Source organism: Athene noctua, chromosome 4, assembly GCF_965140245.1.
Source record: "Athene noctua chromosome 4, bAthNoc1.hap1.1, whole genome shotgun sequence".
Lineage (NCBI taxonomy): Eukaryota > Metazoa > Chordata > Aves > Strigiformes > Strigidae > Athene > Athene noctua.
In genome coordinates, this window is record NC_134040.1 from 65,963,853 (window position 1) to 65,977,623 (window position 13,771).

The 13,771-nt window shown below is 42.8% G+C and overlaps 1 protein-coding gene across 3 annotated transcripts in view; it reads right to left on the reverse strand.

Moving 5' to 3' along the window:
* Positions 1-13,771, reverse strand: part of SH3D19 (SH3 domain containing 19) — a 91,445-nt gene that overhangs the window by 40,735 nt on the left and 36,939 nt on the right. For 2 of the 3 annotated variants that reach the window (XM_074905618.1, XM_074905615.1), the window contains exon 3: positions 4,071-4,111. The exons of the other annotated variant lie outside the window; for it this stretch is intronic. Coding sequence is in view for 1 of the 2 variants with exons in the window: in XM_074905615.1 (XP_074761716.1) it covers positions 4,071-4,111 (41 nt within the window). In the remaining variant the exon portion in view is untranslated. The remainder of the gene's footprint in view (positions 1-4,070; positions 4,112-13,771) is intronic. 3 annotated transcript variants of the gene reach the window in all.

Below are 13,771 nucleotides of genomic sequence, written 5' to 3' on the forward strand. Positions count from 1 at the left end.
CACTATTTAGTGGGCTTTATCAAATTATTTTTGATTGTGCAGTGCTAAAGAGTACTCAGTTTGTGCTGTATACTTATGTTTCAAATGTTTATCCTCTACTGTTTCTTGGCTGGGTCCTAGTTTTCAAGTGCACTTAATATGTCATTTGTATTGGGAACACATAGAGATTATGGCATGGGGGGCATTTTAAACTATGAGATTAAAGTGCTAGTATAAGTACAACCAACATTGTATCACAAACCCATAAACTGCAATGCTGCAGACACACTGGTGGCAACAGAAGTCTAACATACTGGTTTGAGTCTTTGGAAGATAGCTGGGCTAGAATTTACAGTCTTTCAGGCAATCTTTTAAGGCAATATAGAGGCAATTACGAAGTTCATTCAGGGATCTGCTCAGAGGTACCATCCTGATGTGAGCACTGTGCACTTCCACAACATAAGACACTGCATAATAGTATTCCTATGTTTCCATTAGCAAATCTGTATGAAATACTGAACAGCTTTGTCACTGCACTGTTTTAAAAGCAAGTTTAATTTTGCATTAAAGATTGAAACCATAGCCTCAAATAGCCTAAGCCTTGTGGGAAATCAAGCTTCTGATTTTTCTGATGATTTTTATCTATTGTCCCTTCCAGCAGCTGTGAGTAAACATGATCCTTCCAATTAACTATTTCAGTTAATTCATATTATCTATTACTAAAAGGTTTTAAAGTAATAATACTACTTTCTACAACAAGGATGTGTGCTAATATTTAAAAACACAGCTTCTTTCAATGCTTTTCTAACACCGAGCTAGACATTTCTACCATCAGTCCTATGAAATATGTAGACTATTAGACTGAGAAGTTATTCTTCTCACTGTATAGCTGACTAGGAACACAGGTTATTCATTACAGTGTCTGAAGGAGAGACTCAAGAGTGGGCAAACACTCCCTCCCTTACCTACAAAGTAATACACCAGAAGAGCCGACAGAATGGTGCCATGCAAGAGGCCACACTTGTGGTCTTTGCAATACCAAACATGGCTGTGGAGGCCCTTCTTCAGGGACCACTAAAGGATCAGGTAATCCTCAAGCCAAAACACGGAAAAAAACAAAAAAGTCTGATTTCACCCAAGATCCGATTAGACTATTTCTGCAGAAGTAGAGGTTCAAACTAATTGGAAATTTTCATGCTTCTCTGAAAGTAAGAGAATTGAAGCTTTTCTCCTGAACTATTTCTTGGCACAAGGGGGAGGTCTTGCTCCTTTTTTTCTAGTTTTGTTTCCAGGCACCTCAGGGAAATGTTAGGTTGTCTAATATTAGTGCTGGGCTGATTTAATGCTCAAAGGTAGCTAAAAGAGATGGTGATGCCCAATTCTCCTTCCAAACATGGACTTCTGTCCCTTCCTGAACAAACCTTAGCACAGTAAGTGAGTTCAGAGTGTGAAATAAAAAATAAGAACTTTCTGTACTGTTTTTATCTGTTTTATCTCCCTGAACCTGCTCACCCTGGGCTCGGACCACCAGCAGCACAGGGGAAGGAATGTGACAACCCCAACAGCAGTCTCTTGTTTCCTGCCTCTGCTTCCCAGCTCCAGTTCTTCTTTGAGCAACTTCAGTGAGGGTACTGATCAAAAATAACCTACGGGGGTGATGGGGATTCCTCTTCCCACCCCCAGTGAGGTTAAATACCCCCTTCACAGCTGACCAAACTGCTGGGCAATGTAGAGGCTGACATTGCTGCTGAATAAAATCTGTGTAACTACACACTTAGAACAAGCCTGTAGTTTTACTCAAATTTGACAATAGTGAGTTATGAAGTCACTTCACTCCTTCCTACACCTTTCCTTGGGCTGTATGTTCCTGCCTCTGCACCATTTCCTGCATTATGTGAGCCCAAATGTTTGTGCAGATGGGGAGAGAATGAGGTCACATAATTGATCTGGTTGGGAAAAAGTGGGAGCCAAAAGAACCTAGGAAGCCCCCAAGCAAAACAAAATGAAAATGAAAAACAAACAAAACCCACAGCCAAAAATGGCTGCAAAACTGCCAAATGGGAAGCCACAGCCTCAGAGTGCATACAAGCTGTTACACATTCTTCATGCAGCCACATATTTGCTTAGGACAGATTGAGAATGGAACAAGCTTGCAGGTTCTTCCAACATTTTAGGGCAGCAGACTTGCTTCCGTAGTCCTGCTCCTTAATGCCTTAATGCCACGCTGTTCTGGAAGTGTGGAGAGGCAAGCAAAAACATCATTCCCTTTTGTCTCACTACTGCAGCACTTGGTTTGCCTCTTTTTACTTTCCTTGGCATTCTTGTGCATGTTCCTGCGTGGGTGCCAATGGAAATAGTTTCACTGATTTCAGTAGGAGCTGGATTTAGTGGCGTGTCCTGGCCCAAGACAATCATTAAAAATCCAGGGTATCTTGTGAAGAGTTGAGATTAAAAAATTACTCCCAAGCACATCATTTGTTCACATGCTCGCTTTCCTCAAACATACTGGGCTCACTTTTCTAAATTCTACTGAGCTGACAAACAACTGAAACAAAATGACACCATCCTTCTGTCTACTTTTAGTCAGGTGGCTGAAAGAAAAATAAACCCTCATCCTCTTTGGCCACAAAACAGGGAGAGACTGACTGATACAAAGTCATATAAAGCGTTGTCCAAACACTGGACAGTTGAAATCCTGCGCACACCTGTCATGTTTCTTGAAAATTAGAGATAGTTTTAGGAATAAACTGTGATGAAGAAATAAAGACAGATTTCTAACTCTGCTAGGGAAATACACTTCTCCAGAGAATACCATACTTCCTCCAGATTACTGGCAAGGAGAGTTAGGAATTACTCAGGGTCCATTTTTAATTTAGGACCATCCACAGGTATGGTTACTGACTGGCATACAATGAACTATGGTTTCATATACAATGCTTTGATACATGCATGGGGATTTTTTTTCTAGGTTATCACGTGAGTAATTCATATGGTACATCTAGTTAATTGTAGTTATTTACATATTAATATTACTAATATAATGTTATAACATATGAGCTAGGGCTTCTTGAATAATTTTTTTTTACTTGACTGTTCCTCAAAAGAAGGTATCACTTGCTACTATATTTTCAAAAACATAGAGATCAATTGCTTAATGATCTTTTAGATAGTTTCTAAGTTAGATGAGGTACTGGGGCTTAGGCAGTCTCAATTAATTTCTGACTCTACCACAAAAGGCTCTCTGTGATCTGATGCTCTCTGTTTTCCAGTTTCCTATCTATGGCAGCAACAGCACAAATAAAGTGCTGCATTTTAACTACAACAGTGTCAGGTAGACTTGCTCTGAATAAAGCTTTCATGATCCCCTTTGACCACCTCCAACCTAATCCATACTAATGAGCCCCTGATTAATAAATCTGGGAGAAATAAATCAGTGGTACATACACTAATTTATTTTTCCCCATAGCACAATTCTGATGTTTGTTTCATTAATATGAAATTGAAATCATGGACAGAAAGAAAGTAAAAATGAAAAGCAGAAGAAAGAAACAGCACAAAATACTTTGGAAGATGCAGCTAAAGAAATTACATGCCTGGAAATATCATGATAAGGGAAAGGCAAAGAGGAGTTAACCAATGAAAACAAGGAAGAAGAGTTTGGACTTTGATTCTTATAAACAATTCTTTGTTTTGCAAACTGAGCCCAGTGCATGAGTCTAATCCTGTCCCCAGTATAGTCAACAGTTGCTGCAGATTTCCACTAAAATAGAACAATCTTCTGTTTTGTCAAGTGAACCAAAAATTGGGCATGTGTAACATAAGTTCTTCAGAGATGGATCACATCTGTGCAAAATGCATTAGTGCATAAATAAAAAAATGTCAGTAACTGGCAAGATGGAACAACCTATCAGCAAAGCAAAAAGATGGTCTAATGTGAAGCAAAAAAGAAAAAGGGTGAGAAAGAAATTACAGCCCCCCAAAAGTCTGCTAGCTACTTTGTTTTCACATATAAAATTAACCAGTTACTAAAAATGAAGATGTAGCAAACTTACAATATTAAGGTTCTCAAAAAATAGAAAAAGTGGACTTACATCTCTTGATTGCTGCTCTTATGGATGACAAGGGTCCTTGGCTTAATGAAGAAAAAAAAATATTACAATGTGGTTAATGTCTCAAAAAGGAAACAACTAAGTAACATTATGCAGAAATTCCCCATATATTGTAAAGGACTCGCCAAGTGCATTTTTCCCCCTAGGTTGTTATCTTACAGAAACTGGTCCAAAACCCCTGGAGTACACAAACCATACCCAACCCCTTCTAATGAAAATCAAGTTATAGCTTAGCTGGAAGACTCTGCAAAGATAGAAAGCCAATTATTAAAACCTTTTTTTTTCTCAATTCTGTGTTGAAGTTCACATTCTGTCTCATTTGACAGGAAAACCTGGAGAAGAGCCCATGTGGGTGTGCATATTCTCAGAATATAAGCATTTAATGACAATGTTCTTGTAAATAAATAAAACTTACACAGCCAAGTAAAAACTTACAACCTCTTTGCTTAATATTTTTAACAATTACTTAACAACTTATCTTCCCTTTCAGTTACAACTGCATTTTTCAGTAATAACTTGGTGGGTGGGGTTAGACAGGAAGACAATATGACCAAAAATCTGTTGATACACAAGGACAGAAAAATGTTTTCTTTTGCCAACTCATCTGTTTTCTTGGTAAGACCAAGGTTTCTCATGTCCCTCTTCTGAATGTCTTATTTAACAGATAGAGCAGTCCTTACTATTTTTGCAGGTAAAAACAGAAACTAATTTGGGATTACAATTTTCAGAAAGTGTTGCTAACTTGAAGAATGTGGTATTAACCACCTGACACTGACACTTGTGCAAAGCAACAGATTAAAAAAAAAAAAAAAAACCCAAACACAACACCACAACTATTTCATAAAAGGACTTTTTTACTCCTTTTTTCTTTTTTTTTTATTTATTTTTAAAAACACATCAAGTAAAGAACACTTGTTGGTAAGAAGCCTCTGGAAGCACTGAATAGTCTTTTTAAAGGCTGAAAATAAGTAAGACTATATCTGGCTCAAATTAATACAGTATCTTAATTACAACAGAAAGGTATACTAATCAAGACTTTTCTGGAAACCTTCCACCACAGCCTTCATCAGCGGTATGACAGCAGGAATGTTAGTACAGGGAGAGCATTAGCATTTTAACACTGCTCTCACTCTGCCTGCAGCAGGCATGCAGCACACCAACTCTGTCAGGGCTCAGTTTAGCTCCACATGCACTTCCACTGCAATTGCTGATGGCTGCAATTACTCCAGTGGGATGAAGAACAGGGGGATTTGGAGGAAAGAATAAAGTCAAAAAGGACGTGGATGAAAAATGTCCTCCCTCTGCAGTCATTCTGAAAACTAATTAAGACTAGAAATGAATGTTGCTCTGACTGAACTGTTTTCTGAAATAGTTTGGTTCGTCTAGGATAAACAATGCCTATTTGTCTGGTTTCAGAAACAGTTCAAATGTGGCTTGGCCCCTATCCATACATCTAGCAAAGCTGCATTAGAAAACATTTCTATCAGTCATACTTCACCATGCATTCTCAGCAGAAAAGGATTCTAATTTTCCTTCAAAATGTCCCATCATAATACAGCCTTATCTTTAAGGAACACTTTTAGTTGTATGTTCCTCACAGATGTAACCCAGACTCCTTTTTTAATTCCTTATATCTCAAGTGTCTTTCTTTTGCATGTTTGTTTTTGAAGTTTTATTCTTCTGCTTTCATTGCTCTGAATAATTACAATCTTTAGGGGTTTATTTTAATCATATTTAGTATCAGATAGGAAGGAGACTGAAGTCTAGTAACGTGAATCTGAAATCTTCTGGCGTAATACAAACTTTCTATACTCAGAATTCAAGATTTACTTAAGTTTAATAGCAGGAAATTAGGAAATCTATAAAGTATGTGTACTCAAGTATCAGAAAGAACCAAAAAGAACAAGTTAAGTTCTTTCTCCTGCTGGTAAGAGCGCTCTGATCCATTGCAATTTGCCTCAGAATGTGATGAGCACTTTCAGATACAAGCAGGTATTTTTGGCTAGATAGCATAGGAGTCATCATGTAGGCCAAAGTTCAAGTTTTCCATGCAGTATGAGGACAAAGGGGTATAGAAAATTATTTTAAAATCAAAATGCAAAGAACAAAGAAGCAAAACCTTTCATGAAACCAACCTCATGAAGTACAGCTATATCAAGAGCAAAGCAGTTCAAGTATGCAACTATCTGTGCAATTTAGAACCGAAGATAACACGGTTCTGTTAGAAAATTTATGAGTTCACAGGCAAAACAAGCTGTTAGCAGATAGTTTTTCTTTTCCGCTTTCCATAAACGGGTCACCCATCAACAACCTTTTGGCAAAGTACTACATTTCCTATCCCCAGGAGAGTCTGATTCACATTTAGTTTGTAATTATTTAAGCCCTTTAGAAACACAGAAATGGGAGTGGATGTAGAAAGTCTCCCCCTCACTCCCTGAAGCTCTGTAAAGAAACTGCAAATTCCATAACTTTGTTATACACTAAACCCCAGTAGTTTAAATACGATGCTGTTCTTGGGGCAGCTGGTAATTTTGCGCATACCTTATGCTAACCCATCCCTGTTCCACAGGCAACAATTTCTGGCCTCTTGTCCCGTCTAGCAAAGAGAAAAGTGGCAAGGTTACTAATATCCTCCTCTGCTCCACAGTTAATGACACATTTTCTCTCAATCCATCCAAATAATTAATATAACCAAATCAAATTTCATTCTCTTATTTGATGACGTAGGAGCTGCAGCAATTACTCTACTGTATGGAGTCCCTGCCTCTTTCCCACCTCCTCCTCCTGTCCATAAAGCCCGGCACTGAACTAAAGCACACACAAAATCCCCACCAACACGTGTCAAGGAAAGAGGGAAGAAATTTAATCCATGAGGAACCTCGAATCCTGGTTCCAGTGCGAATCCCATTCCTGCCCTCCTCCCCCCCCCCCCCCTCCCCAGTTCATCAGGACACCTGAGGGGACAGTATGACAATAACTAGCTCCTGGGGGTGGGCAACAGCAGCTCCTCTGTCACCCTGCAATACACATAAGCAAAGTACAAACTCATATTGCTGGAAGAAAACAGTGCAGAGAGCACGAAGTTTCAGAGCATTAAAGACTCTGACAAACATTAGCTCCAACACTACCCCAGCCATACCTAATACGGAATAAGTAAAGATGCAAACTATTCATCCATCCCCCACAGGATTTAGCACGCAGGAGTGGACAACCAGAGCCACTCCTCTGCAATCTGTACATTTATCCTAGACCTCAATTGCTGTTAATTTAAAGCACAAACTTTGTTTCATTTCCAGCTAAGGCAGCAACTTCATTGAGCTTCACCTGCCAGCTCCTCAAAAGGGGGAACTAACCCACCTCTGGCAGGTCCTCTGCACACTCAAACAAACCCAGTCAGTAAATTCAGAGGGGATCTGTAAGCTGCTGTACCTGCTATGCTGAAAGCATTTGGGTACTTCGAGTCAGCAGTAATATGAAAAAGGGTCCCATGGGTCACCATTTCTGAAAGATAAAGAAACTGGAGTGGTGTGTTTGAAGTTGTTAAACACCTACTCACTCTTCATGGCAGGCTTTATTCTGGGTTTCAAGGACAGTTTTTCTAAATATAAACACTTGAGGAAAACACTTCAAAAGTGTATTTTAGGTCTGTATATTGGAGAAATAAAAATGCCACAAACTAGACTGAGCAAAAAGCTGTAACCTGTTCAGCAGAGTTAAGTGCATTTAGTGTGTATAAACCATGGTCTCTCCCTCATTAAGGGCTCTGCTCCAACGCTTTTGCTTGTACTAAGTAGTGTCTCTTTACAAACACAACTTCAGTGTAGGTACAGTATTCTTCTCAAAGGCCTGCTCCTGCAGGGTGACTCCTGACCCACCACAGCGACCTTGCAAGTATCACACACCTAAACAGTCCCCACACAGGAGAGGAGGGGAGGCGCTGTTCAGGTGGAATAAAGCTCAAATCACATCGGCATCTCCAAGCCAGAAGGGCAGGGATTTGTGTGTGCCTGGAGCAGGACAGATTAAAGTCAGATGTTACCTGAGTGAAGAGGCCAGGAGGTTCTGGGCTACCTTTTCATCCACACTTCTTTTAGCCGTTCCAGGAGCAGCAGTGGCTCCAGCCCCACCAAGGGCATCTCACAGACATGCTCCCACCAGCCAGCTGATGGTGAGCCAGCTCTGCTGCTGAGCACAAATAGGCAGAGGAGTGCTGGGCTTTATCTGCCTCTAGAGTGCACAGGCAGTACTGCCTGGACTGCTCGCCCCTGCCTGTTAGCATACCCACAGACATTTAGGGAGGTGTCCCCAGGCTATCTACAGTCATCACCCTCTGAGTTGTGGGACTGCTTGGCATACAAAAGACATCCCAAGCTACAGGTCTGTCTCAGCATTCCTCCTTCATCCAATTGCACCAGTATCCTTATTGGCTTCCATGGGATTCTCAGCAGGAATTGAGCAATCCTCCAACAACATCTGCTCCCTTTATCAGAACCACAATCTTAGTTTTCTGTATCTAAACTGATATAACAATGAATATTCTAAAGGAAAACTGATTGCACTTCTTCCATACATCACTCTAGACATACACAAAAGCCTGGTGGGGGAAAAAAAAAAAAAAGAAAAAGAATGATCACATGTTCTAAAAAATAAATATACAGAAGCATCTGCTACAAAGTCTCAAAATTTATCCTTCACATCATGTTATATGAAATTTTTCTTGAAGTATCAGTCCTTAGGTTCACACACCTGTGTAAAAGCTTTTTAATACATTTTTAATTGTGGTTATTGACCGTTTTAGACACACATACAGACAAAAAAAAAGTTTAAATGTTGCTATGTTTAATGTCTTGTGACTTCTTGGAATGTGAGCCAAGAATTTTTAAATAGCTGATGTTGAAATTACTGCGAGTCAAAACACTAATTTAATAAAAGGCATCATATCTTTCTTTCAGTTACTTTAGAAATCATGTCATCTTTATTACAGCCAGTATACAACATTTAAAAAACTTATTAGAATACATTATTACAAACACAAAAAGTTTAAAATGCCACCTAAATGATTTCACTGCAGACTGAGTCACAGAAAGATATCGGTAATTTTATAGTTAAATTAAGGGTGGTGCAAAAGATCAGATTTACCACCACCCTGAGAGCAGGCCAAAGACAGACCTATTAGTCTGACTAAAGTTAAGACAGAAGAGTCACAGCTATCCAGTAGACAGAACCGTATTAATCCTGGGGATTAAGTGAATCTACACTGAAAATATATCCACATTAACCAGCCTCTTCAGTGCCTCCACTGCAGAGGAGACTCCCAGTCCTCCAAATTAGATTACATGACACAAGGACTCCAGGTGCAATTTGCCCCATTAGTGTAAGAGAAGTGGAGACTGCGCAGCCAGTAGTCCTGCCTTCCCCACGCTCACCATTTCCACCACCTCTCTTGTGTTGGTGCTGACATGGTTACAAGTCTGCTGGATCAGCCACACGATTTTGCTAACAACAAACAATCCCATCCCAAACATCCCAGTTGGTTTTCAGCCAGACAGGCTGACCACTCCAGCTGGCTGCAGAGCCACAGGAGCACCAGGGTGATGCTGAAGAAACAGTGGAAGTGGACAGCCAGGAAGGCAGCAGTCCTTTGGGGTAGCAGCTCAGCCTCTACTCACAAAAACAAACCTTGAATCTGTGACTCTGCAGCTAATCTGATAGCAAATCACCAAATGATGGCTATGTCTTGAGTCATCTGTTCTTCTCACCCTTCAATATCAGTTGATCCTTTTTTTTTTTTTTTTTTTTTCCTGCTAGTGCTGGTCATCCAGATTGGCTCACTGTGAGGTCAGACAAGCACCAGAAAAAAAGCAGCTGGCAGCAGACTGGCACCACAGTGGCCTCTCTGTAAAATGAAGATGCACTCTCACATTCTCTGCTAAATCATGGGGTACTGTCATGGCCTTATGGGTACAGGAGGTTAATAAAGATCCAACCACCTAAGAAATCACAGGCTCAATAGTACAGACCTTGTCATCTAGGAAATCAGACTCACCTTGGTACAACTTTACTTGTCTCTTGGGTCTAGTCCCAAAAGTAAGTAATTGCTTTTGTGCAAGTAATTGCACAATAGATTTGGGGCCTTGGAACTTTTGAATGAAGAAGAGATGGAGGAAGAAAATGAGACAAACAAGGAAGACCAAGGTCGACTAAGGCTGGGTCACTCTAGACCAGGTATTAAAACCAGCTCTGAAAAGAACCCCTGAAGAGTCATTGTAGTGGGTGACTCTATGCTGAGGGGTGTCGAAGGCCCCATATGCAGACTGGACCCGCTTCAAAGGGAAGTCTGCTGCCTCCCTGGGGCCCGCATCAAGGACCTCATGGCAAAACTTCCTGCTCTAGTGAGACCCAAGGACTACTACCCTCTCCTGTTTTTTCAGGTAGGTAGTGACGACATTACCAGGAGATGTCCTAAAGCAATGAAGAGAGATTTCAGGTCTTTGGGGAAACTGATTAAGGAGTCGGGGGCAAAAATGGTACTCTCCTCCATCCCTCCTGTTGGGGGGATAGATGAAGAAGAATACCGGAGAACTCAGCAGATGAACTTGTGGCTCCAAGACTGGTGTTACCATCAGGGCTTTGGATTTTTCAATCATGGGTTAGTATACAGGGCACTAGACCTTTTGGCATTAGATGGAATGCACCTGTCCCAGAGGAGGAAGAGGATCCTGGGGCAGGAGTTAGCTGGGCTCACTGAGAGAGCTTTAAACTAGATTTGAAGGGGGAAGGGGGCAAAACATCGGCCCATATGAAGTGTATGTACAATGCACACAGCATGGGTAACAAACAGGAGGAGCTTGAAGCCATGATGAAACAGGAAAACTATGATGTCGTGGCTATTACAGAAACATGGTGGGATGTCCGCCATGACTGGAGTACGCCAATTGATGGCTACAAGCTCTTTAGGAGGGACAGACAAGGAAGGAGAGTTGGTGGGGTGGCACTGTATGTTAGGGACTGTTATGATTGCTTTGAGTACAAGTGTAGTGAAGACAAGGCAGATGTTGTAGTAGGAGTCTACTACAGGCCACCCACCCAAGAGAAAGACGTGGATGAAATATTCTAAAGGCAATTAGGTGAAATCTCATGATCGCTTGCTCTTGTTCTTGTGGGTGACTTTAACTTCCCAGACATCTCCTGGAAATACAACACAGCAGAGCAGGACCAGTCCTGGAGATTCCTGGAATGTGTGGGAGACAACTTCCTGACACAGCTGGTGAGTGAACCGATCAGAGAAGGTGCCCTGCTGGACCTCCTCTTTGTGAACTGAGAAGGACGGGTGGATGATGTGGTGGTAGGAGGACAACTACGACATAATGATCATGAATTCTCTATACTTAGATAGGCCAGGAGAGGGCTAAGCAGAACTGATATCCTGGACTTCAGAAGGGCTGACTTTGTCTTGTTTAGGCATCTGCTTGAAAGGATCCCTTGGGAAATGATCTTGAAGGGTATAGGGGTCCAGGAAGGCTGGGCACTCTTTAAGAAGGAAGTCTTAATGGCTCAGGAGGAGGGGGTCCCCAGGTGCTGTAAGAGAAGCTGGCGCCAGAGGAGACTACCCTGGCTGAACAGGGAGCTTTGGCTGCAACTCAGGGAGAAAAGGAGTTTACAGCCTTTGGAAGAAGGGGCAAGCCACTCACAGTGATTACAAAGAGGCTGTGAGGCTATGCAGGAGGAAATCAGGAGGTCTAAATCCCAGATGGAAATTAATTTGGCTTCAGCAATCAAGGACAACAAGAAATGTTTCTGTAAGTATGTCAACAGCAAAAGACAGAGCCGGGAGAGTCTCCATTCCCTGCTAGACGCAGGGGGAAACACGGCAACAAGTGATGAGGAAAAGGCTGGGGTGCTTAATGCCTTCTTTGCCTCAGTCTTTAATAACAAGACCAGTTGTGCTGAAGGAATCCAGCCTCCTCAGCCAGAAGACAGAGACTGGGAGAACAACCCCCCACAATCCAGGAGGAAACAGTGACCTGCTACATCACATAGACATAGAAAGGTCTATGGGATCAGAAGGGACACACCTGAGGGTGCTGAAGGAGCTGGCTGGGGTGCTCGCCAAGCCGCTTTCCATCATCTACCAGCAGGCCTGGCTGACCAGGGAGATCCCGACAGATTGGAAATTGGCCAGTGTGATGCCCATATATAAGAAGGGGCAGAAGGATGATCCAGGAAATTACAGGCCTGTCAGCTTGACGTCGTTGCCCGGGAAGCTGATGAAGCAGCTCATGCTGAGTACCATCACACAGCACATGTGGGACAGCCAGGGGATCAGGCCCAGTCAGCATGGGTTTATGAAAGGCAGGTCCTGCTTGACAAACCTGATCTCCTTCTACGACAGGACAACCTGCTTACTGGATGAGGGAAAGGTTGTGGATGTAATTTACCTTGATTTCAGTGAGGCCTTTGACAGAGTTTCCCACAGCATTCTCCTGGTGAAACTGGCTGCTTGAGGCTTGGATGGGCACACGCTTTGCTGCATAAAAAACTGGCTGGATGGCCAGGCCCAAAGAGTTGTGGCGAACAGAGTTAAATCCAGTTGGCGGCCTGTCACGAGCGGTGTCCCCCAGGGCTGGGTTTTGGGGCCACTCCTGTTTAACATCTTTATTGATGATCTAGACAAGGGGATCGAGTGCACCCTCAGTAAATTCGCAGATGACACCAAGTTGGGTGGGAGTGTTGATCTGCTCGAGGGTAGGGAGGCTCTGCAGAGAGACCTGGACAGGCTGGAGCCATGGGCTGAGGCCAACTGGAGGAGTTTCACTAAGGCCAAATGCCGGGGGCTGCCCTTGGGCCACAACAACCCCCAGCAGCGCTACAGGCTTGGGGAGGAGTGGCTGGAGAGCTGCCAGTCAGAGAGGGACCTGGGGGGGGGGTTGATTGACAGCCCGATGAACAGGAGCCAGCAGTGTGCCCAGGTGGCCAAGAAGGCCAATGGCATCCTGGCTTGTGTCAGCAATAGCGTGGCCAGCAGGGACAGGGAAGGGATCTGACCCCTGTACTCGGCACTGGGGAGGCCGCCCCTCGATTCCTGTGTTCAGTTTTGGGCCCCTCACTACAAAAAAAGACATTGAATGACTCGAGCGTGTCCAGAGAAGGGCAACGAAGCTGGTGCAGGGTCTGGAGCACAGGTCGTATGAGGAGCGGCTGAGGGCACTGGGGGTGTTTAGTCTGGAGAAGAGGAGGCTGAGGGGAGACCTCATCACCCTCTACAGCTACCTGAAAGGAAGGTGCAGAGAGCTGGGGATGAGTCTCTTTAACCAAGTAACAAGCAATAGGACAAGAGGGAATGGCCTCAGGTTGCGCCAGGGAAGGTTTAGACTAGATGTCAGGAAGTATTTCTTTACAGAAGGGGTTGTTAGGTGTTGGAATGGGCTGCCCAGAGAGGTGGGGGAGTCCCCATCCCTGAAGGTGTTTAAGAGTAGGGTCTACATAACACTTAGGGATGTAGTATAGTTCTTCAAGGTCTTTTCCAAACTAGTTGATTCTGTGATTCAGTAATCCTGAACCATAATTAAATCCAGTGACAATTCAATCCTCATCACTATGCTGAGAATGTCTACTTCTGCATCACTTAATGAACGCCGCAACTGTGACTTCCCACTGTCCGGACAAGCGAGGATGTAGTTAAG